Genomic DNA, 24,690 nt, shown 5'->3' on the forward strand with positions numbered 1-24,690 from the left:
TTCAGGATTTATATAATTTGAATTGCCGGTTTTAAATCAACAACAAAAAATCTGGTGGGGAGCTGAATCATTCTGGTGGGGGCAGGCATTCTAGGCACCCCCATTAGCAACGCCAATGCTAATGCAGACAATCAATAAACACCTCTTGTCAAACTTTCGCTGATTTGGCTTTATTACGTCCCTACTGGGACTGTACGTCGGCCCTCAACTTAGTGTTCATTGCTTTCAGCTTTTTACGCTTCTGTAGCGAGCGTTTTGCCGGCTCTCTACTTAGTGTTCTAGATGCACTTCCATAGATATTAATTGAGAGCTTTCTATGCCAACCAATGCATGAATTTGTACATTAAGCACATAGATACTCTATGCCCAGGAAAGTCGAGAAAATTTCCAACCCGAAAGATTTCATCGACCAGACTAGGAATTGAACCCGCCGCCTCCGGCTTGGTAACGTCTTGCCTTTACTAACAACACTATCTGAGGCCCCTACCGCTTCCGCGAAATTGCAAACTTGCGAATTGCGAATAATTTTGCTCATCCGGACGAGAATAACATCGCCGAATGCAAATAAAATCCCAGCAAATCGCGCATCTTCAATCAACATACAGCAGAACCATCGTTACATTCTTTATCTCCACCTCTCGCTCGGAGTAGAATCGGACGACGCGATCTCTTTTATTCTTGAATCCATGCAGAAATCCTCCTCAGTCTGCCAGCACTAACGGACGGCATCGCAAGTACCTTGCCTATCTACTAACCCGACACGAAGGGGAACGACGACAATCGCGCGCAATGAAGGAACCACTCCTGCTCTTAACGGTCGCTTCGCAGATACTGCACGTGGTGAAAGAGTTTCCCCAGCTGCTCACGGTAGTGCTTTGCCTGGTTGGGCTTGTGTACGTGATCAACAGTGATCGTAAGGCATGGAATAACAGTACGAAGAAAAGTGTCAAATATTATCTGAACAAACTGCCGGGACCGCAATGTTTGCCGCTGCTGGGAAACTCGCTGATGATGGCAACCGATCGGGAAGGTTAGTTAGCGAGAATCGTGTGCGTGTGTAGTAGCGATCTACGTGATCGAAATAGTCGTTTTTTTTTTTGATCGTTTGTTCGGTACTAATTGGTACATGTTTTGAATTTAGATATTAGCATATGGGTGATGATATGATGATGCAAAATCGAACAATTCAAACAAGTTTTGAATCAAATCAAGCATTATGAGTTTCATTGTTGTATTTATTAGTATTCGATTTTGGTGGTACCGTAAAGGATTGAAATCGAGACACTTGGTCCACAAATCCAGACACTTTTGAAAATGCAATCATGGACTTATAGTATCAATCAGAAGCATCATTACGGTTCATTACGGTATCAAGCAAAATTTCGTTCAATCGAAAAGTGGAATTTGCAGAATAGACTTTGATGACGAAGTGACAAATCATGAAAAATGTGTTAAACAGTATGTCATAGTTTGTGAAAAGTGCATACATTTGCACTAAAAACCGACGGGCGGCTCTATCTAAGATGCAGGAAAGAAATTGCTTTGCTGTTGTGAGATGCGCGCACGCTTAGTAGGTAGAAAGAAGATTGATGAAGATTTTGAAGATTTCCTGCAAAAAGGTGGCGCGCAATGCGAGAAGATGCAAGAGATGAAAATAGCTATTTATGCAACAAGTTGAAAAAAGAAGATTTTTTAAGGCACGAGTCGTTGTTTATCCAACGAGGCTTGCCACCCTATAGCTTCGTTCAATTGAGCAATAGATATTTTTCCACCATTGACAAAGTTTCTTAAAATGATTTAATCTACAATGTTTCCTTAGATGTTCAACAATTTTATCAATACATAAAAAAGTTTTTTTTTTTCTGAGTGTGTACCCCTTTAATCAAAATTGTTCACTACTCAAATAAAGTACCGTAAACGGAGTAGCATTGATAGTAGTATATTCTAAATATTTTTTACAACAATGAATGTTTTTTTTTTAATTTTATACTTTTAAAACAAGTACTGAGGATCCAAGAGCTACTTCGTTAGCAATATGTGGTACGAAAACTAAAGCATTTGCACTATTTTTTTTAGTTTTGTGACCAAACTTCAGTATTTTGATTTGGGGTTACTTTGATAATGCTGGATGAATGTAGAAAAAATGAGTGAAACTCAACTTTGAAACTTTGAATGAGTGTATAATCAGAAAACTTCATAAGCAATAAGAATACAACATTGAATTTGTGATGGCTGTATCGGAAATATATTTCATAAGTGATGGTATGAGTCGAGGGGGGCGGCTCTATCTACGATGCAGGAAAAATTGTGTTTTGCTGTGGTTAGCTGCACGCACACTGAGTAGATAGAAAGGAGATTGATGACGATTCTGAAGATTTCCTGCAAAAAGATGATGTGCAATGCAAGTAGATGCGAGAAATGATTGACGATTTTTCGAAGATTGATTCGCTGGTGTGAGATTTGTTGAGCATCTAGAATTGAGATTTAGATGTGTCGCCCCCCTCGGTATGAGTGCTTTTTCAAAAAGGCGAAAAACACGAAAATTGTGTTTTAATATGTTTGTAAAATATGTAACACATACTATATAAAAACTATATACGAAATCAACGGAAACACCCTAAGCTACAATATGGAACCAATGTTTCTTATTTGGAAAAAGCACAGCGAGCAATTTTATTCTTTATATTATACTATCAAAGTAACCCGCATTATCAAAGACACCCTGTTTTACGGTATTCAAAAAATTAAGAAACATCCTAGAAGACATCAAAATTCTACACACAATAGTTTCGTCGCAAATAGCCATGTCCCACTATCTTTGATTTCATCCCACTGTGTGACGTCTAGAGGCTAGAAGTCGATGTCCGACGCCGTTTTGAAATCCAAGATGTCGGCTTCCGATTTCAGTAATTACTGTCAAATACCCATCAATATGGTTGCATTACAGTACTTTTATTAAAACTTCAAAGTTACAGCATTAGATGGTCACAGTTCTCCAGTTCGAACGAAATCTCGAACCTTCCTCTTGATGGAGCCTATCAGCGCCCGCACAGTGGAAACGAACACGCAATCAGCGCATTTCTTCCATTTTGCCCGCATTTGCTGGATTGTCTTCGTCGAAGTCGCTGCTTTGAAATTGCCCAGTATTTTTCGATTGGTCGAAATTCCGGGCAATGGATCAATGAAAAAGCAGTGGTTTTGACAGAACTGTGCTGTGGCTACCACAGTATTTAACATTTGATCGTCCATATACAGTAGCGCCAAAAGCATGCTGTGGTGGGTTCAAAACTTGACCATCTAAAATGATCAATTCGGAGGATTCATTAGCTTGGGGACAAAATCGATCTTGTTGGCAGCATACCACTCCAGAACCACCTTGGAGTAGTGGCAGCTGGCCAAATCGGGCCAAAAGATGACTTTACCCCTATGCTTGCGGATGAACGGCAATACACGCTTTTTCAGGCATTCTTCGATGTAAACTTGGGATGTCATCGTCATGAATGTGACGAATGGTTCCGTTTTCAGGCCACAACTGTAAATCGCTTGCCAAATCATGACCTTCTTCGCAAACTTGCTGCTTAAAATCGAGTTTGACGTATGTTTCGTCATCGATCAAAGTGCAGCCCTTGTGTACGTTCGTACAAGAGCCTTGCACGCTTTTTGGCCACGGAATTCTGCTTCATGTGCCGATTCGGATGTTTACTGGCTTTGTACAACTTGTATCCTTTCCTGGCAAGGATGTCCGCACCGTTTGAAAGTTAGCCACATCTCGGATCGAAAGACCGGGGTTGGCTTTAACGCACCTCAACACCTTGCTGCGCAGCTGACAATCCCTGGTTCCAATTTTTTCGCAGATCCGCTGATTCTTTTTCACACATAGGGTTTCCTTGTAGGTTTTGAGCACTCGACAAACTGTTATTTTCGGCATCTTCAGCACTTTAGCCAGCTTGCAACCGGACCACAGCGGATTTTCCAGGTGTTTGTGCACAATGTTTTTTCTCCTTTCGAGTTCCATTTGACGTTATTTCTGGACGCGATCGACTACTTTGATCAAACTAGAGTCGGTGTATAATGAGTCACGCCAAGAGAAAAACAGTTGAACTCGCATCACGGTTTCCGAAAGATTCCCTTTCTTTTCACTTGGCAACAGAGGACTTCTACATCAACTTTAAATGACTTCTAGCGAGAACCAAAAATAACGGCTGTAGTGAATCATAATATCAGTGATTTTGTCAAATTATCTTATCAAAAAATAGTAGAAATTCTCAGTACTGATCAAAACCAAACGTATCCCATGACCATTTAATGCTCGCTGCGTGTTTATGATGATTTCTTCAATTTTATTTTATATTTCATTGCAATACCTTTCGTAGACCTTTCATAGCATCGTAATGTTTATTTATTTTGCACGATAGGTAGCCGATTTGACAGTTCACTCTTGGCGTGACTCATTATACACCGACTCTAGATCAAACTTGCACCAGTAGTTCTCTATAGAAGTGTAAACAAACTACTGTCAAAGATTTTCGATTCCCAGCACCCCAGCACTAGAGGCGTGCTAGCGGCGCGCGAGGGGCATACCAATTTATTTCTTGTCAGCCATTAGTAATTAAGCCTAGAATTAAGCTCATGTTGTTGATGATGTCATGTTGGCCAATCCGATCGCCATTGATCAGACTGATGCACGTTCCGTCCGGTTCCTTCAGATACACACTGGTGAGACCCGTGGAAATAATATTCATCTCTCTGCCGAAGATACCGTCAGACCAATCTCATCATCGTGCGACAGAGGACAAATTCCATCGTCCAACATCTCCTCGAGATCCATGAACGAATCATCCATGTCAACACGCTCATCGTCATCTTCACTATCGAAAGGCTGTGCGGCGACGTGAACAGTGCTGTCTGGCTGGAGCAGAAATTCGCATCTACGTAGCACTTCTACGGATTGGTTTCGTACGGTTAGCGTCATCCATTCCGTCTCCAGTCGCTCCTGGATGGTGATCCGAGTTTCAGAATTCTTGTCCAACAGCGAAAGCAACACGTTCTCCAATTCTTAGCAGGATTTCTTCAACGTTCACGATTGGGTTCTCGAATAACATCAACACGTACAGATCCATCCCGGAGCCTTGGATTTCAATCACCACCTGAAAGAACTTGTCGTTCTCGAACCAATCGAACATGTTGACAATGTTCGGATGCTTCACGTTTGTCAACAGCTATGCATCCATCAGGTCCTAATCATAAACTGCGGCACGATCTTCTCCTTCAGTATGAACTTCGATATCACCAGCAACCTATCCGAGTAACTCAGCTTCACATACCCGTACGCGCCCTTCCCGATGTTCCTAACCAGTGAGTAATATTTGCTGTACTCTCCATGGGTCAAATCTTCATCGTACTGCGACATAAGGGAGACGAAACTGGGACGATCCGAGTGGATGGCCTACCCAAGCGAATTGTCCACCGAACTGGTCACACTGTTGAACGTCAACGTTAGATTCAGATGCATATCCTCATCCTCCAGGTTGTTGTACGATGTATCCGGATCCCGGCTTACCCAGATGCAGCAGACCTTCCTCCAGCAGGGAAGCGTCTGATTCAAAATGGAGTATAGTATGTCGATCACGTTGCCATCGTAGTGAATCACTTCCCCGAGGTACTTCCTATCCAAATAGATCGACCTGCATAGTTCACACGGAATCGGAATCGGCCAAATGTCGTTTCTGTTGATGTGGCGTTTACGTGACCATTGTCTTCGACATCTCACAGTTTGACATACCAAAACAAACTCTCAAAATACCGGGTTGCCAAACATCCAATTAAAATATTCACAAAGAAAGGCAGTCCGATGACTGGCACTGCCAGCACACTTGAGGCACACTGTTGCTCTGAACCATTTGGTGGATTATTTTAACTTTTGGTTAAAATTTGACAGATGGAAAGTTATCGATTAACCCTGCTATCCGAGCGTGGTTACTTCTGACAGACAAGAAGTTAAATTTGGCAACCTTGACTAAGTTCTTCTCGAAAACCGGTCGATCGACAGCACAGGGATTTTCGAACATAGAAAATAACTTTCGAAATGTCACTTTTAACCACGAGTTAAATTTAACTCGGCAAATGGTTCACAGCCTGCGAAAAATGTTGACAAGTATGACACAAACCTAGAGGCAAGCCAGCTGTACTTTTAGTTAATATTTTTGCATCGAGTAAATTTGAGTTACTCATAATTACTCAAAAGTGATCAAAGTAGTCTTACGTCAGCAAGTGAAAACATTTTGAAAAAACATCATCTGTCATCAGTTTAAATAAACATCGACTGAAATCCAACGAACGCTTGTGATAAGGTTCCGGACCTGATTCCGATGATGGCGGATGATACTGTGCTTATCCTATAGCAAGGTTTTTGGTACGGCTACTTGCGTACTGTTGATTAGTGAGATGGCAGTTTGGTAGTGGGCTGGTATGTAGATGGATTAGTACATGTGCCGCAGAAGGAAGAAGTGTTAGTTTGTTCATTAAAATGAACATGACGGTTGTATATGGCAAGTTTTGCTATTATCAATCCTCCTCGTGTTTATTCGCGAAATTCACATCAAATATTGATCACTTGCATAGGAAATCAATTTAACAAGGCATTTGTGACCAGCATACACCTTCCGGTTGTATGAAACAGGTCCAAATCCGTCCGTATTTTTTGGCACCGTTTATGGCATGATGGTAAACTTTTGATGAACATTAACGGCAAATAACTCACCAACACTAGCGGACCGTGAGTACTGTGTCACCTATACATCCTTTCATCTTGGGCTGGTATGGCAGTTTCGTGCCTATGTGGAACTGATTTCGATGCTGAGGTGCTTCGTTCTGACTATGTCGGTCGTTGACAACAAGGCCACGCTTTGTCGAACCGATAAAGGGATTCCTCCTTACTGATTAGGGGTGTCGGATAAGCATCGCAGAACCTTTCAGTCTCCGTGTCACAATTTTGCTAAGATCCAAGATTGTTATTCTATTTGTGTAATTAATTGAGTTGATACAAGTACTGAGCCAAGGAGAGGATGAGTTACCTATTCATGAAGGATGGGATCTTTTTCTTTGAATAATCGAGTAATGTAATGAATAATATGAATAAATGAATGCCAGTATTTTCATTAAATCCCAGCCAATGGCATTTTGCAAATATCAGCAATAGGAAATTTCTTACTGCAATTTCATTGATGTTTAGTTTACAATGTCCAGTTGGAATAATTAAAAATTATTGAATATAACCTGTAACCCTGAAACTGCTCCATTGCTGCATTTAATTTTATCACTGCCCCCGTAAAAATCATTGGAATATTTTGAGAGCCGTGGCTTTTTAATTCAAGGGCCAGGTAAACCAAACGTCTTCTAGTAAATATGTCCAACTAGAAGGCTTATGCTTAATCTGAAAACGGTGTGGAACAATTAAACGCTTAGAATCGATTGGTGATGGGCTAGACTACATTCCGGAGGACGAACAGTTACGGAATTTGAGAATGATGTTCCGGTATGAAACGGGGTTAGAATTTATTGTTGTTTGACAACTGGGGGAAGAGCACAACCAAACAGGACGAAAAAAAAACATGGCTACTGAGTCAATACAAACAGAATTTTGAGCAACTCGAATTACTCAGAGTAACTCAAAATTAACTCCGTTCTAACTCATGATCAAAAGCTGTCTTGCCTCCAGACACAAACAATATAATATAAACGGCAGTACTGTTGAGTTTTGCTTATCGTTCTCATTACTATAGGCCTTTTTAATGCACCACCAATGTAGGGTCACCATATCAAAAACCTGAAAAGGAGGACATTTTATTTGAGGTTTGGAGATAAAGGAGGACAAGGTTTCCTTTTCTCAACATTACAGGAGGACAACGAGTTTTTATCAAACGTTTTAATAATATGTGTGCTACCTGAGGGGTGTGACACATCTCAATCTCAATTCTAGATGCTCGAAAAATTTCAAACTAGCGAATAAATCGTTGAAAAATCTTCTATCATTTTTCGCATTTACTTGCATCGCGTATCATCATTTTGCATGAAATCTTCAGAAACGTCATTAATCTTCTTTCTATCTACTCAGCGTGCGTGCAGCTAATCACAGCAAAACAAAATCTTTCCTGCATCGCAGGTAGACTCACCCTCCTCGGCGCTATCACAAAATTCATGATTTTCAAAGGTTCAATTGAGATTGTTCATAACTTGTAGTCGTTATCAATTCAAGTCATCGTCTCGTTATACTTCTGAAAAATACATCAATCCAGTCTAGCTGTTTTGTATGAAAACTACAGCTTTACAGCCTTAACACCATCCCAACTTTTATCATGTACAAAAATCGGCATACATGTCATCGCTGATTGAAACCAACATGAAAAATAAAACCTCTAAGCAACCTGATAATTTTACCATTGATTCAGCATTGGACTCTAAACCAATACATAAAATCCCATAGAACCAGAACGTCCAAATCGAACACATGTTAGATTCAATCTAAGGCTGTGTTCCATTTGGTGAAATTCCACTTAAATTTGACACTTCGAAATTATCCAGATTGATCATCCGATCTTCAAGAAATTGTTTGTCAAAATTGATCCCTGGTCGGTCAGAAATAAGTCAGGTAGAATAGCAAGTTTATTTGAAAATTTTCCATCTGTAAAATTTAAGTGAAAATTCACCAAATTAATATGTTACTGGAAAAAATTGAAGGATTAAAAAGGAGGACCTTTTCGAGCAAAAGGAGGATGTAGAAAAATTGTTGAAAAAGGAGGACATGTCCTCCTTTAGGATACCATATGGTAACCCTACACCAATGTAGAGTGCGCCAAGTGAATTCGAGAGGAAACGTCAGCCAAACCGCTTGTTTACATCAGAATGAGGATTTTTCACAACGCAAATTAAAGTATTTTTCATTCAACATCTTGCCAATTTTCATCAGTAATTGCATATTTTACGATTTTTCACAGATCTGAACTGTTTTGCACCTGAACTATTCACACACTAGAAATCCGGACGATCATAACCATTAAGGCACTTTTATAATTTTCCATTTTTCTCAACAAAAATATTCTTGGACATTAGCAGGATCCTTGCAAAAACGATACAGAATTAAATTCTTCAACTGTAAATCAAGTTTTGGAGCATCTCAGGTGAATCTTTTTCTGAGGGAAAGTTAAAAAGTGTTCCACTTCCTATGTCTCACGGCAACAAGTTCTACTCACAACACTCTTTTCGACGTTTTCCTATTCAACACCAGAGGTTGAATCGATCGCTAAGTTTCTATTAAAAAGGCATATAGGCAAATCCAATAGAAACTAAGCGATCGTTTCAGCCTCTGGCGGTGAATAGGGCAGCCCTCAAAAGATTGATGAGGGTGGAAATTTTCATCATGAAAGAGGAAAATATTTTCACCTTTTCTGAATAATTTATCCACCGCAGGTGCTTGAAATCATCATCCACGTGGAATATTTTGCTATCTGTATCGGGTTTGTAGTGATCCGGCTGGTGCTTCCATACATTTATAAAATTGTCCCAGCGGATATGATCTTCCGGATTTTTAATGTGTGGTTATTTCAGCTGTAAATCAGTTGAGATCTGTAGATAATCGAAATATAAGACCACTCCCGTTGGAAATTAGCAAATTGTGCAATAAATGTACATTGTTTTGAGAATTGAAAATCGTCATTATGAAGTAAACAAATAAATTGGATGAAATGTCCTCTCAAAATCGCCTAGCGCACTCTACATTGATGGTGCATGAAAAGAGCCTGCTTTGTTTACCTCAAAGAGAAGTAGTGAAGTGAAAAAAAATGATAAAGTTGATTACCGTTCCCGCTTCCAAAAAGAACCAGGCGAACCATTGTCCAGATCGAATGGTCTCGGAGTCTTCTACAGGAGATCCTCTAACATAATCAATAACGCTGTAGGATCTATTTCAGGGAAAATATAGGGGAATTTATGTATTCTCGTCAATCTACACACTTAGTTTTTTCTACCGAGCTCGGCTGTGCAAATCTCGGCAAAACAAGTTTTACTGAGATCTCAGCAAACATTTCATTTGTTTGCTGAGATTTAGCTAAGCATTATCCGAGACTCAGTAATCAAATGTCACTTTTGCTGAGATCTCAGTGAAACTTATTTTTGCCGAGATTTGCACAGCCGAGAAAAATTTAAGTGTGTAAGTAGCGTCCGCACTTCTATTAGCATTTTCTCAGCCTCACGCACATATATGACGTGGCTGTTTGTTTACATTCATCTGCTGCTTGCTTCTCTATCCATTCCAATCGACACAATTCTTCAAAACTGTTTGAAAGCGTGTGTGTCACTATTGTCGGCAGCCTCTTTTTCTTCGGCACCCTTCCCATTAGAACTGCGTGTAAACCAGCTGTTCTATTATCGGTAACTCAAAATCAGTCCCATTTTGTAGTACGTAAGCTTCATTTGAAGAAAAATCTGGCATAACAGGATTGCTCGGTCGTACAAATATAATTAGATTGAAGCTTAAATATTAAAGAATCGTTTGGATATATTCAAGGAAGTGTGTTGATGGTAAAACAAAGTGAAATTAACGTTTAAATTTTGGGTACCGAAAACAGTCAATGGGTGCCGAAGCCAACATTTACCCTATATTGTTAGTTCTTAATGTCTATTTTTTATTTGACCAGGCAATCGCAACATTCAAGCGTTACCGGGTAGGACTTCACAGTATGCAGTAAGAGATCGCAAAATCTGTCACGTTTCCCGTCGTTTCTCCGTTGTGCGCTGAACGAAATTGCGGAATTCGGTCACCACGCACGGATGATGCTACGTATTTAGGTTTTATACTTATGTGAACAATCGTCCACATATTGCACGAGATAATCGGGGATAGGAGTGGGAGGGGTGGGGTTTTTTCCAGATAGGATCCAAACCGAGCTAAAAACTCTTCGTCGCATATCTTCATGATCCTTCCCTTTTGTTTTCGACTCCAAGTCTCTGTCTGCAAAATCTTCTTTGGGAGGGGCAGTTTCAATATCTTCCAGTGCTGGTATCTTCGATCGGATTGTTCGGCCGTACAGAAGTTCTGTTGGTGTTCGACCAGTATGCGGAATGCGGTGTGGTGTAGTACATCACTAAGTAGTCCTGTAGATCATGTTTCCAATCTCTACCCAAAGCGTTGCTTATTTGGAGTCTCTTAAGAAGCGATCTGTTCTGTCTTTCGACGAGACCATTCTGTTGCGGCCAATAATTCGGAATTCCGTGTATCTTACTGTATTCCTCCAATTCAATACCTACGAACTGTTTAGCGTTGCCTAGCTTGATTGTCCGTGGGTATCCCAAACGCGTGTAAATTTTATCAAATCTAGATACCGTATCTCTCACCGTTATTTTATGTATCAATTCGACTTCCTTATTACGACTGTAGTAGTCAATTATAACAAATAAGTATATTCCGTCCGGCATAGGCCCGAGAAAGTCAATGGCTATGTCCACCCACGGTTTATTAGGAAGCGGACGGCGTGACTTCGGTTCTGGTTTATTTGGTAGTCCTACCAGCCGACAACCTTCACAAGCTGTTACATAATTGGTTACTTCGCGATCCATTCCTGGCCACCAAACTCGGTCCCTGAGACGGCGCTTCATCACGGATTCTCCGGGATGTCCTTCGTGAGCCAATTGGAGTATTCTAGATCGCAGATTAGTTGGCACAACGAGTTTGCTTCCACGAACAACCATATCTCCCAACAAACCTAACTCCTTAGAAAACGGAGCAAAAGGTTTAACTTCAGGCTCGTTCCATGTTCCCGAGTTCATTGATGTTTTAACTAGCTCCAAAACTCGGTCTGACTTCGCTGATTCCTCCCTTTCCTGTACATCAATAGCCGCTGACTCCAATATAGCCAACACCATATGTCTCTTCTACATTTACTGATCTTACTCCGTGAGTACTAGGCAAACCAATAAAAAGTACGCCTAAATCGGTAGCAGTAGCTCTACCCAAAAGGCACTGTTGACCGCCTTGAACTACATAAAATGTAGCGACCTAAAACAAGTTTGAACAGGTATTTACATGTTGGATGAAAATTTAAACGTTTAGCTTTTTTTTTCCTTTTCAACTGCTTTACCCGCATCATCAACCACAATACATGTCTCGAGAGATCCCAGCACTGTCAACGGCGTTACTTTCTCTTCGTATGGTAGGAAGACTTCGTTACACTTGCCCTGTTGGTTCCATATTTTAATCCCGTTCGTTTTCAGGTAACTCCACGATTTATCATCAATAATGTTTTTCTTGCATCCAGAATCTACTAACATCTGAAGCATTACTCCGCCAACCTTCACCCAAAGCAATTCGTCACCGTCACTTATTTTGAAGATGAAATTTCTGTCCTTCCTGTCTTCGGCTTTACTAGAATGGGTTTCAATTTCTCGAATACGCTCCGGCTTCACACGTTTGATACTTGTAAACGTGTCTTCGAATTTCCGCTTCATCAATCGTGCGGCATTTCGTTGCAAAATGACCGATACGTTTACACTTATTGCATTCCTTGCTCCTCGCTGGACAATCAACATCATTCCCAAAGTGACCTTTCCGTCCACAGCGTGTGCACTCCTTGGTGTACGGCGGCTTCCGGATCTTATTAACGCTGCTAATCAAATCGTGACCAGTCGGAACGGGTTCGGAATGAACAGTGCTAGACGGAAAATTCATCGTCTGAGCTTGATGCTTAACGGACTCGTAGGAGTTCACAATTTTTGTCACTTCGTCAATGTGCAATGTATCTTTCTGTAGCAGTTGTTCTTTTAGTTCACTTGGATCTACTTTCTACTTTTATCGATCTACTTTCTTCAGCGGATTTGACAAAATCACTTTCTCTTGACAGCGGATCATGAATTTGGAAAGACTTTCATCGGAATTCGGTTTCAATGTCCAGAATAAATTACGCTCAAAGGTGTCGTGTTGCTTTGGAGCGAAGTAGGAGTCAAGTTTGCCGATGGCTACTGTAAAAGTGTTAACTCCATTTTCAGCATTATTTTTTAAGTAGTGTAATCAAAGTTACGCTTATACTTGATCCATTAATTTCTTACCACATTTCTCGGTAGTGCCTTGAAGTTAAATTGTGGAATATCCCACTTTTCCATGATTGGGAAACTGGAATCCAAATATACTATGAGTTCTCTACGTAGTTTATTTACTTCCACGCTATCTTACCGTTCGAAAAGCAATTCCACCTTAGAGCTGCTATGTGCAAATAGCCTTATATCGCTCCAAGAGCCGGTACTTCAAAGTAACCTTTTCACGCTCTAAAGCCGCCCTATTGGTTTTCCAATCGCTGTTCAACAGCAGCTAGCCTCTGATAGCATAGAAGAATTCGCTCGTAGTGAGGTCGCTATTTATTTACAGCCACTACCCTTTGGTAGCCTCAAACTTATCGTTCGTAACGATCGCTGTTACTAACAGCCACTACGCACTGGTAGTTTTATTAACTTTCGTTCGTAACGAAATAAAATAAAATCGCTGCTGGTTTCTTACAGCCGCTACTTCCGTGTAGCATGAACATACGCCGCTTTGTCCAGCAGCTCCCACTTCTGCGCAGTATAGCAGTCCTGCAGGTTGAACAAATACAAACATGAACATAACCTCATTTTTATTTACGAAGAAAAAACTCGATAATTTATTATCAAATGAACAGTAGGCTGTAAATAATAAAACCTTACCTTTCTTCCTCCTCGATTAAAGTTTACCTCGTCGCCAAATGTGATATTCTGCGTTCATATTTACTTTAAAACATAATAATTTAGCCGGTACAATAATAAGTCTTTATTTCACACGCTCAAAATACAACAAACCAATGACAGTTCCCTATTCCCCAGGTCCGTACTCCAGGGTAGTCACTGGGGAACCAAAATCACCCTTGCTAGCAGGGCCGTACTCGGGTACAACAATTATTATTTTTCCTGCGTCCACTCAAATTTCTGTCCCTTCTTTGTAAGTGCATTCAAAGGACTACCCAATGTGGAAAGGTGAGGAATATAACGCCCAACAAATGTTATCAGTCCCAGAAAACTTCAGACTTCCTCCGCTGATTGGGGTGACCGAAATTTGACAATAGCTTCAATTTTCTCACGTGAAACAGTGACGCCCTCAGCTGATAAATGGAATCCCAAAAACTCCAATTCTCTTGCGCATTCTATAGTTTTCTGTTTGTTTAAAGCCACATTGTACTTCAACAACCTGTCCTTCAGAAGGTTAGTCCTTTGCTTCAACGTAACCTCGTCAGGCGCAAAAATGAAGATGTCGTCTATGAATATTATTAGCCATGGTAAATCTCCTAGCATTGATTCCATACATTTTCGGAACACTTCAGGTGCGGCAGACAATCCAAAAACTAGGCGTTTATAACGCATCAACTCTAATGGTAAAATGAATGTTGTTATGTATCGACATTCTTCATGGAGCATAACTGATGGAACGCTTGTCTAAAGGGTGATACGGTCAAAATTTGGTCAATATCAACTTGACGTATTTTTTTCAATTTTGCATTTAAAAAACCTGAACACCCCTCATTTTGAAGGTGTGTGTGTGTAGAATGTTGCTCCTATTTTGATTTTGGAATTCACTCTTCAGTTGTCAAAATGCCGTCCAAGCAAGAAGAGCAGCGTATCAAAATTTTGCTCGCGCATCGCGAAAATCCGAGCTACTCGCACGCAAAGTTGGCAAAATCGCTAAAAATTGCCAAATCAACCGTTACAAATGTAATTAAAGTGTTTGGGGAACGTTTGTCGACAGCCAGGAAGTCTGGATCGGGGGGAAATCGAAAACCGGAAGCCGCTGAGACGACAAAGTGAGTTGCCGGTAGTTTCAAGCGAAACCCTAACCTCTCTCTCCGAGATGCCGCAAATAAGCTGGGTGTATCGTCTACAACCGTGCATCGAACCAAAAAACGAGCAGGACTATCGACTTACAAGAAGGTAGTGACTCCAAATCGCGATGATAAACAAAATACGACGGCCAAAGCGCGATCCCGGAGGCTGTACACGACGATGCTGACGAAGTTTGACTGCGTGGTAATGGACGACGAAACCTACGTCAAAGCCGACTACAAGCAGCTTCCGGGACAGGAGTTTTATACGGCAAAAGGAAGGGGAAAGGTAGCAGATGTTTTCAAGCACATGAAACTGTCAAAGTTCGCAAAGAAATATCTGGTTTGGCAAGCCATCTGTACCTGTGGCTTGAAAAGCAGCATTTTCATAGCTTCCGGGACTGTCAACCAAGAAATTTACGTGAAAGAGTGTTTGAATAAACGTCTGCTGCCTTTCCTGAAGAAACACGGTTGTTCCGTACTGTTTTGGCCGGATTTGGCATCTTGCCATTACGGTAAAAAGGCCATGGAGTGGTACGCCGCCAACAACGTGCAGGTGGTTCCCAAGGACAAGAACCCTCCCAACACGCCAGAGCTCCGCCCAATTGAGAAATACTGGGCTATTGTCAAGCGGAACCTAAAGAAGACCAAAAAAACTGCTAAAGGCGAGCAGCAGTTCAAGGCAAACTGGCTTTCTGCGGCGAAGAAGGTGGACAAGGTGGCTGTACAAAATCTGATAGCAGGGGTCAAGCGTAAGGCCCGGCAATTCGGATTTGGAAAAGCGGAAGCCTAACTGAATATTTTTCCTGAATTTTACACTAATTGAACTTGAAAAAGAAATTTAATTTGATTTTTTAAATAAACGATTTCACCGATTTACACACGTTTTCCCTTGACCAAATTTTGACCGTATCACCCTTTAATGTCGAATTTAGCGAAAACTTTGCTATTCTTCAACCGACTAATCATTTGTTCAAGAGTGGGTAAAGGATGAACTTCCCTTACTACAGCCTTATTGCCCTCTCTACGGTCAACTATTATTCTTACTTCATCTGCACTCTTAAACGCTGTCCAGACTGGAGAGTTATAACATGTTATAACGGTTGTCAAATAATTGCAACACAGAGACTACCATCAAGATAGCGCTAAAACAAGTTTTAACTCTATAGTCTGAACGTACTATTAAACGCTGTCCAGACTGAGCAGTTATAACATGTTATAACGGTTGTCAAATAATTGCAACACAGAAACCACCATCAAGATAGCACTATAACATGTTATAACTCTGTAGTTACGCTTACGCTTCACCAGCATAGGCGATACCCTTTCTGAAGCTTCAGTGACACGTTCTATTACGTCTTGGCGCTCAAGTTCTTTAAGTTTAAGTAAAGTGAGCTCCTCAAGTGGGATAGGTATACGACGATACGCCTGCCTTACGGGTGGAATTGATTTGTCAATTTTGATGTTTGCACAATAGTCTACATAGAATTTGATAAATTTTGGATAACAAATAATAAGCTAAATTTTTCCGACATATTATGATTATGATTCCTTTTCTTTAATACAGGGCAACACTTCATCAGTTAATGTAGAAATTTAATGATTCCGAGAGCTTCTGCAGTATAACCAGAAAGCAACGAGTAAATATTTCTCACCTACAGCAACCCGAGTATTCACTTCACCTAGAACGGTCAATGACTTCATGGATCCACAAGCACGAAACACTTTGTCGCTTCCTTTCCTAACGTCAAAAGCGTTGAACCCAACACGTTTGAGGTCTTTCCAATCATCAACGCTCAACACATCTTCATCAGCTCCGGTATCAATGACGAAACGAACACTTACTCCTCCGATTTAAGCATCCGCAGTACGTTTGCCTTAAAGATGGAAAAGCTCACGGATTTCCACCGTATTTGTCACATCATCCACTTCACGCACGAATTTCTCCTTCCGGTCATAATGATTCTGGGTTCTGTTGAAGCCAGCTTTCTGAGTTGATTGGTTTCGTTTGAGTGCGTGCGATTTTAAGCATGTCTTCCACAGTAGAATTAGCTTCTAGGTACTGGGCACGAAGTTTGTCTTCATGTTGTGTAGCAAACACAATCTGGTCCATGATCATATCGTCAACTTGACCACCAAAACTACACTGAGCGGCCTGCTCCTTCAAGCGAATCGCGAATTTGTCAATTTCGGGTTGAACATAAGAAATTTGAACCGCTCGTATCTATGTGGTATTTTTTGGGAGTAGTAGTTATCCAGCACTTCCATGGCCAATCTGTAGCGGTTATCTAGAATAGACGATTCGCCCACGGTGACATCCCGTCTTATCTTTCGGACGTCTGGCCCACCGAAACACATTAGAGCCTTGAACATCTCATCGTGATCATCGATGCCTTTCAAGATCAGATAAAAAACGAACTGATCTTTCCATAATTCCCAGCGTGTACTCGTTGATCCGTCGCCGATTCATTTTCTGATGTTGATGTTTCTGGATGTTGAAATTCAACTGTAAATTATTATTTATTTAATATTATTAGTGTGAAAAATACTGACATGATTACTCATTAAGTTTGATTGTTGCTCAGCAACCTGTTTTCTCCTGTTTTGGAGTAATCAACAATTTGTATGAAGTTGTCATAGCAACGAACAAAATTTTCCCATGTTTCGTTTAACGGACCGGAATTATGTATTCCCTTCGTTTTATTTTTCTCTAGCGCTATGGACCGGATTATTTTACATTGAATTTCCTTCATTTTTTTTTTGTAAGAAATGGGCCGAAATTTCCATGAATCCCTTCGTTTGCTTGGACAGAAACGGGCCGGAAAATTCCCTTCGTTTCTAACCGGAGAGCAGACCGAAATTGCTTAATGACATTTCCTTTCCTCTCTAATTTACTTATGGGCTCTGAATTATAGTTTCCCTTCACCGATTAAGAATTTTCTTCTTTATTTCACTATTTTTTCATACGCCCAACCCCACAAAATTAATATCAATAATATTGTTAATTACCGTAGCCATTTCTTCAGCACTCTGCCTTCCAGCTTTCCTTCTTTTTCCAAAAGATTTCCTCCGATTGAATTAAACTTTCCGCTTGGTTCATCTCCGGACTCGTCGCCAATTGTAGAATCGTGATCTGCACTTGTACTTTCGGATTATGGACGGTAACCAGAAACACAACTTACTATAGAGAAAGTTCCACTTCGAATGAATTAATTCTCCCTTTCTCCTCTCTGAATCTCTGTAAATCACAGCATCCTACACTTTTCTGCTGGTTTGCGGACTTCATCGGTGCGTTTGGCTTCACGGTCCCCGTGCAACTCTTTTTGGTTGACGCATTGCCTTCGCGGTCTTTCAGCCAATCGCCAAGGATCGGCAGAATGTCATCATGGACCAAGTGACCAGTGGGAGAATTTGAGTTTTTCGGACGGCCTTGTGAAATTGGAGGCAAAAAAGCATTGTTTCAATTGAGTTCGTAATTCTAATAGAATATAAAACTTTTATCAGAAGAAACCGATGTAAACGTAAACAAACATAAAAGTAATTATTAATTCAGGGTTGCCAAACTCATAGGATTGACAGATTTCGGCTCGTTCGGCACAGCTAAATCACTCGGCACAGATTAAGGTGAGCAGAGTTGAATCGCTTGCAATTTTCATTACGCTGGCAATGGTCATGCGATTTTCCTCCAACGCGAATTTTTTTTCAGATTATAATTTCCTTCTCATTTCACTACGCAACGTTCTTCCTACGGTACTTGGTTGATGAGTAATAAATCAAAGGATGTGATGTCCGGAAAAATTTGAAAACGTCAACTAAAATTGTCTTAGCATTACCATGGACAACAGATAAACTTGGTGGAGGATGACAAATAACAAAAACAACATCTTAACACGATAATGGTAGGAATCAATACCTTGAAATCATAGCTTGCTGTCGTTGATTCATAGCCATACCTACATTTTAACTTAGTATGCCTAGATCCTAATGTTAATCAAATCGGGGGAAAGGTAGCTCATCGATTCTTCCGGTTCGCCTCCTAGCATCGTGCTATAAGGTACCAGGCGATAACCAGGGTAGTTGATCGATAGCTCGATGACGTCATTTCGTTGGCGTCTGCAATGGGAAATTCTCATAGCATGCGTTGACGATGGGACGTTGTCTAGTTGTTGAATAGCAACTATCGTGGTAACTCACCGATTACCTGTCGATCTGCCAAATTTGGAAAGACGTCTGCATTGAATTGTCTCATATAATAATATTCTGCCCCCTATATCACAAGAAATTGCGAGTAGCTGAGTGGAATGGAGATAAGTTAAGCATTGGGTACACGACCAAGTCTCCCCTGGGTGGTGCCAAAAGATGAGCGCAATAGAATCATCAAGTTGCCATAAGGCACGGAATGAGACTATTGCATGGCTGGGTAGTCAAAGTCTTCCATTCGTTAGTCATTTCAGGTGGATTAGAACAGGTTTAGATGGGCATTGGCCAGATTTGGATTTTTCAGATGTAATCCTGGATAGGACCCTGTCATTGAACGTCGCGTGAAAGTGGAACTTAATGGAGGCCTAAGTACTTTTTCGTAGTTTTTAGTTTTCGGATTTGAAAGATCGTCGGTTACAGTGGCCTGCTTACTGAGCCGAAAAAACGCGGTTCAAGGTCCTTACATATCAAAGAGATTTATGGTAAAATCGCTTGTGTATCGTGTATTTTGCGAAACTCGTTGTTGTCGTTGGTTCCGGGTTTGAATGGATACACAAATTTGAGCAACGGTATTATGTGATATGAGGGGCTCGGTGGCCTTAGAGCAACCGCTTTTGCTTACTGAGCAGAACATCATGAGTCTAATCTCAGGCCATTCAAGATTCGTCAATCGTTTTAATTGTTAATATGACTACATGGTAATAACAGGAACTCGGTGATTAAAAAGGTGCTCGTCTGCCTAGTGGCAAACGTTTTTGCTTACTGAGCAGAAGACCGTCCCAAGCTCCTTCGCGTTATATGATCATTAGGACATCAATTTAGCTTATCGTTTACCAAAACGAACCCTGCTGCAAACCCAACCCTCTTATCCAACATCCCAGTGATTCCTCGTGGAAGTGCAGAGGTGTTCTCGGCTTCCATCAAAGCGAGTGTCATGTCAACACAATCCTTCCCATTCCTTTCTTGACCTGTGTTCGGGCGTGGCCGGCGCTGGTATTGCCTAATTTAAGATCACCAGTTTTTACACATTGAGGATGATTGCTAGTCTCAAGCATCGTCTATTGGTTCTCTGTGTAATTACAGCTGATCTGGCAGTAACAGAGTAGCAACCGTGGGCGGTCAATCAAGCTCAAGCTCAAGCTCAAGCTCTATTTTTTATTTGATCAATCGCAACCGCAACATTCAAGCGTTACCGGGTAGGACTTCGCAGTATACAGTAAGAGATCGCAAAATCTGTCACGTTTCCCGTCGTTTCTCCGCTGTGCGCTGAACGAAATTGTGGAATTCGGACACCCCGCACGGATGACGCTACGTATTTAGGTTTTATACTTATGTGAACAATCGTCCACATATTGCACGAGATGATCGGGGATAGGAGTGGGAGAGGTGGGAGTTTCTCTAGATAGGATCCAAACCGAACTAAACCAGAAAGACGATGAAACTAGATCAATTCAAGCTGAACAATGCATTAGATCATAAATAACATCGATCGATTCTCTTAATCGACTTCTCTTTCGTCAATAACTTGGGTACGTTTCTTGTCGTGTTAATCGTATTTGAAGCTAGATAATTGCTTCTTTCGTCGATCTGTGTGTTGAAAATAGCTGGGAATGTCAAGGCCATTTGCCAGTGGTTTGTAATGATTATGCACTAGGTTCAACCTTATTACAATAAGTTAAATATTGAAAACTGGAAAAACAAGCTGAATCCAAATACATCTCGATGTTCGGCAAATCCAAATACTCCTAATAGCGCTTCTTAAGTTGGTGCTCAAAGCCACTTGCCCGATTTTATTTCTCACTGGGAAAACACCGTAACGGCCTTCTTAAATTCCTCTTTTGCGGTTTTGTGGACTTCCGTGTTCCCGCTGCAACTCTTTTTGGTTGACGCATTGTTTTCGTGATCTTTTAGCCAATCGCCAAGGATCGGGAGAATGTCATCATGTCACATGGTCGCATAGTTGGAGAATTTGGGTTGCCTTCGGGATGCGGATTCGAACGGCCTTGTAAAATCGGAGACGAAAAGCATTGTTCTAATTGAGATCGTAGTTCTAATAGAATATAAAACTTACATCAGCATTTGCTGAGCATTTTCCTACCGAGGAACCGATGTAAACATAAACAATCATAAGAGTCATTATCAATGCAGGGTTGCCAAACTCATGGGATTTGACGCCTTGATTGACAGATTTCGGCTCGTTCGGCACAGCTAAATCACTCGGCACAGATTAAGGTGTGCAGAGTTGAATCCTTTGCAATTTTCATTACGCTGGCAATGGTTTTTCCTGATTTTCCATGCGATTTTTCTCCAACGTGAATTTTGTTTCAGATTATAATTTCCTTATCATTTCACTACGCAACGTTTTTCCTACGAAACTTGTTTGATGAGTGATAAATCAAAGTATGTGATGTCTGGAAAAATTTGAAAACGCCAACTAAAATTGTTTTTGCAATAGAGGGTTTGGATCCAATTTTCGTCCTACTAAGCACAACCCACACTTTACCTCTCTTTTCTGAACGAGTTTGAACAAAAAGTGGAATATTTCTGTCAAAGATGACTTTTAAATTTATTCACCTTTCCATACGTACCGTTGGATTTGATAAAGAGTCACAAATTGTTGAGATATTGTTTAAAATCTAATACTGCTTCTTGATTCCAAATTCGTCCTACGAGTTTCAATTCCATCCTAACGCATTGAAACGCCATTAGATTTTCTTCGTCCTACGGATAAACGTAGAATAAGGGGATTCGCAAGGAGCGCTTCTTTTGGTTTGAGAACAGTGAGCGTAAATATTCGTACAATAATTCTAATAGGATTAATGTTATAGCTAATGAACTAACACATCGGAACAAACCTATTATTGATTTGTGCACGGTGAAATCATTGATAGGGGGGGAAATGATTCTAATGTTGGCCTATGGATCTAAGATTGGGCCCATCGCTAAAAATATGCTATTTATCAATTTTATCTAGATGAACGCGTCATTGGGACGGTACTAATGGATATTTTTGGTCGCTATTGAAAATTTAGTCGATAGGCCCACATTACATCCATTTCCCCTATTATTGATCATTTCTGATCGATAGAACGGAAATGGGCGATTACGGCGAAGTAGCGCTGTAACCATGGACAACAGATAAACTTGGCGGAGGATGACGAATCACAAAAAAACAACATCTTAACACCAATGGTAGGAATCAATGCAATCATAGCTTGCTGATACGATTTATCACAAAAAAAAAGCCGCCAGCTGTCGTGTGGAATTCCAATATGACGGAATGCAAAATTTAATTCATAGCCATACCTCCATTTCAACTTAGTATGCCTAGATCCTCATGTTAATCAAATCGTTTCAAACAACAGAGTGGTTGCTCTCAATCTTGCAGATCGTTCGTTTCCATCAGTCACAAACACGTGGTCGCCTTCGTTTGAACGGGGAATCATCTGTCGCCTGCTGGTAGGCAAGCCTCATATCCGTCTAGATGCGTGACGCGTGAGCAAGAGAGAGGTAAAAATTGCGTGCAATTATGGCGCGTTTCCAATTCAAAAATGCGTGCAACTCTGACCGGTTTCCAATTCAAAAACGTGGGGCGAATGAGATTTATTGCAATTTTCATTACACTGGCAATCGTTTTTCCTGATCATCAATTAGATGAATGGTCATGTGTTTGATGCCCTGTTAGGAATGATAGGGAACTACTGATTAACCAAGATCTCTCAGGACTCAGGTTATGCACATTGTGCAGTTTATTGGCAAAATCAGCGCGGGGAGGAGGAAGGAAGAAAAACTCGTATCAGTGTGGTCAAGTCCACGGTTTTATCCGTAGATCTACAGATTTTTAGATTTACTACGGATCTACGGATGGACCATAAAACTCTGCAGATTGTCCAGATTCTTATGGATTGCAGAAGAAATCCTAATGATTCTCACAATTTTACTTCACTCTTCGCTCATCACTTTCAAAAGTCTTAGCTTTTTGAATAACGGTTTTTGGAAATGAGTCATCAGATTTAGCACTAGTGGGAACAATTTTACCTACCTACGGATCGTACTCCGAATTTGTTAATTGACATTAATTTCAAAAACAGACCTGTTCAACTGGCTGATCATGGCACGCAAATGCTACGGCCGCCGACAGGGCATGTGCCGCATCTGGAACGGGACGGCTCCGTACGTGCTCATCTCGAAGGCGGAGATCGTCGAACGGATCCTCAGCAGTAGCACCAACATCGAAAAGGGCCGCGACTACGACTTTCTGCGCCCTTGGCTGGGCAATGGACTGCTCACGTGCCCTGGGAGCAAGTGGTACAAACGCCGCAAGACGCTCAATCCGACCTTCAACTACCGGATGCTGTCGAACTTTTTGGAAGTTTTCAACCGGCAAGCCCGAACGATGGTTCGGTTTATGGAGAAGCAGCTGACGATGGCGGGCGGCGACGGTGGGTTCGATTGTTCGAGATATGCGGCTTTGTGCTCGCTGGATATTCTGTGCGGTGGGTTCTATGTTCTAGAAGATAATTTGAGATTGAAGTAAATTTATTTTATTTTCGTCCAGAGACGGCCATGGGGTGCTCGATTAACGCTCAGGAGCAATTCGGATCAGAATACGTGAAGGCACACGAAGAGTAAGTTCTATCAAATTCAATGCTCAAAAATTAGAAAAATATAACCATTTGTTTTTTCAAAGAATCGGGAAGATCATGCTGGAACGCTTGCGGAAAATTTGGCTCCACCCGGATTTCATTTACCGACGTACAAACTACTACAAACGACAAGTGGAATGTCTAAAGGTTCTACACGATTTCTCGGAGAAAGTCATACAACAGCGACGCATTCAACGAGAGTCCTCGCTGATAAACGAACAAAACGACGGACACTCCAAAGAGATAGGCAGCAAACGCCATCTGGCGTTCCTGGATCTTCTACTGGAAGCCTCCCAAGATGGTCAACCTCTCAGTGATCGCGACATCCGCGATGAAGTGGATACCTTCATCCTGGGAGGTCACGACACCACAGCTACCGCAATCGGATGGCTGCTCTACCTGTTGGGAACGGATCTCCAGGTGCAGGATCGTGTCTTTGAAGAAATCGATTCCATCATGGAGCACGATCGCGACCGATTTCCCACCATGAGCGAACTCAACGAGATGAAATACCTGGAGTGCTGCATCAAGGAAGCTCTCCGGCTGTTCCCCAGCATTCCGCTGATAGCGAGAAGACTAACCGAAACAGTCACCGTTGGAGAGTACACCATCCCCGCCGGAACCAATGCCGTGATCGTTGTCTACCAGCTGCATCGGGATACGGAAGTCTTCCCGAACCCGGACAAGTTCAATCCAGATCGGTTCCTCCCGGAAAACGCTCAAGGACGCCATCAGTATGCCTACATCCCATTCAGTGCCGGGCCACGGAACTGCATCGGCCAAAAATTTGGCCTCCTCGAAGAGAAGGCCGTGACGGTGGCGGTTCTACGGAAATATCGAATCGCATCGCTCGATCGGCGAGAAGATCTAACCTTGTACGGCGAGCTGGTGCTCAAATCGAAAGACGGACTACGAATTAGCATCTCCCGGAGACAATAGCCTAGAATTGATTGCTTGAATAAAATCTGATCAAC

General features: G+C 41.4%; 1 protein-coding gene across 1 annotated transcript; it reads left to right on the forward strand.

The window, feature by feature from the left end:
- The first annotated feature begins 750 nt into the window (after positions 1–750).
- LOC135711204 (cytochrome P450 4c3-like) lies at positions 751–24,690 on the forward strand. Its single transcript, XM_065233985.1, has 4 exons — positions 751–1,030; positions 23,162–23,566; positions 23,629–23,698; positions 23,761–24,690. Exons 1-4 carry the CDS (start codon positions 790–792, stop codon positions 24,653–24,655), a joined length of 1,611 nt encoding a protein of 536 aa, XP_065090057.1. The 5' UTR covers positions 751–789; the 3' UTR covers positions 24,656–24,690.

Source organism: Ochlerotatus camptorhynchus, unplaced genomic scaffold (assembly GCF_037179485.1).
Source record: "Ochlerotatus camptorhynchus isolate MF236.1 unplaced genomic scaffold, CSIRO-AGI_Acam_v1.1 ptg000425l, whole genome shotgun sequence".
Lineage (NCBI taxonomy): Eukaryota > Metazoa > Arthropoda > Insecta > Diptera > Culicidae > Ochlerotatus > Ochlerotatus camptorhynchus.

What these genes read in the sequence shown, in the direction of transcription:
- LOC135711204 (XM_065233985.1), top strand. Translation starts at nt 790, where the DNA reads ATGAAGGAACCACTCCTGCTCTTAACGGTCGCTTCGCAGATACTGCAC. An exon ending in GATGGCAACCGATCGGGAAG is followed by an intron (nt 1,031 to 23,161) that starts GTTAGTTAGCGA and finishes TTTCAAAAACAG; the next exon opens with ACCTGTTCAACTGGCTGATC. An exon ending in CTCGCTGGATATTCTGTGCG is followed by an intron (nt 23,567 to 23,628) that starts GTGGGTTCTATG and finishes ATTTTCGTCCAG; the next exon opens with AGACGGCCATGGGGTGCTCG.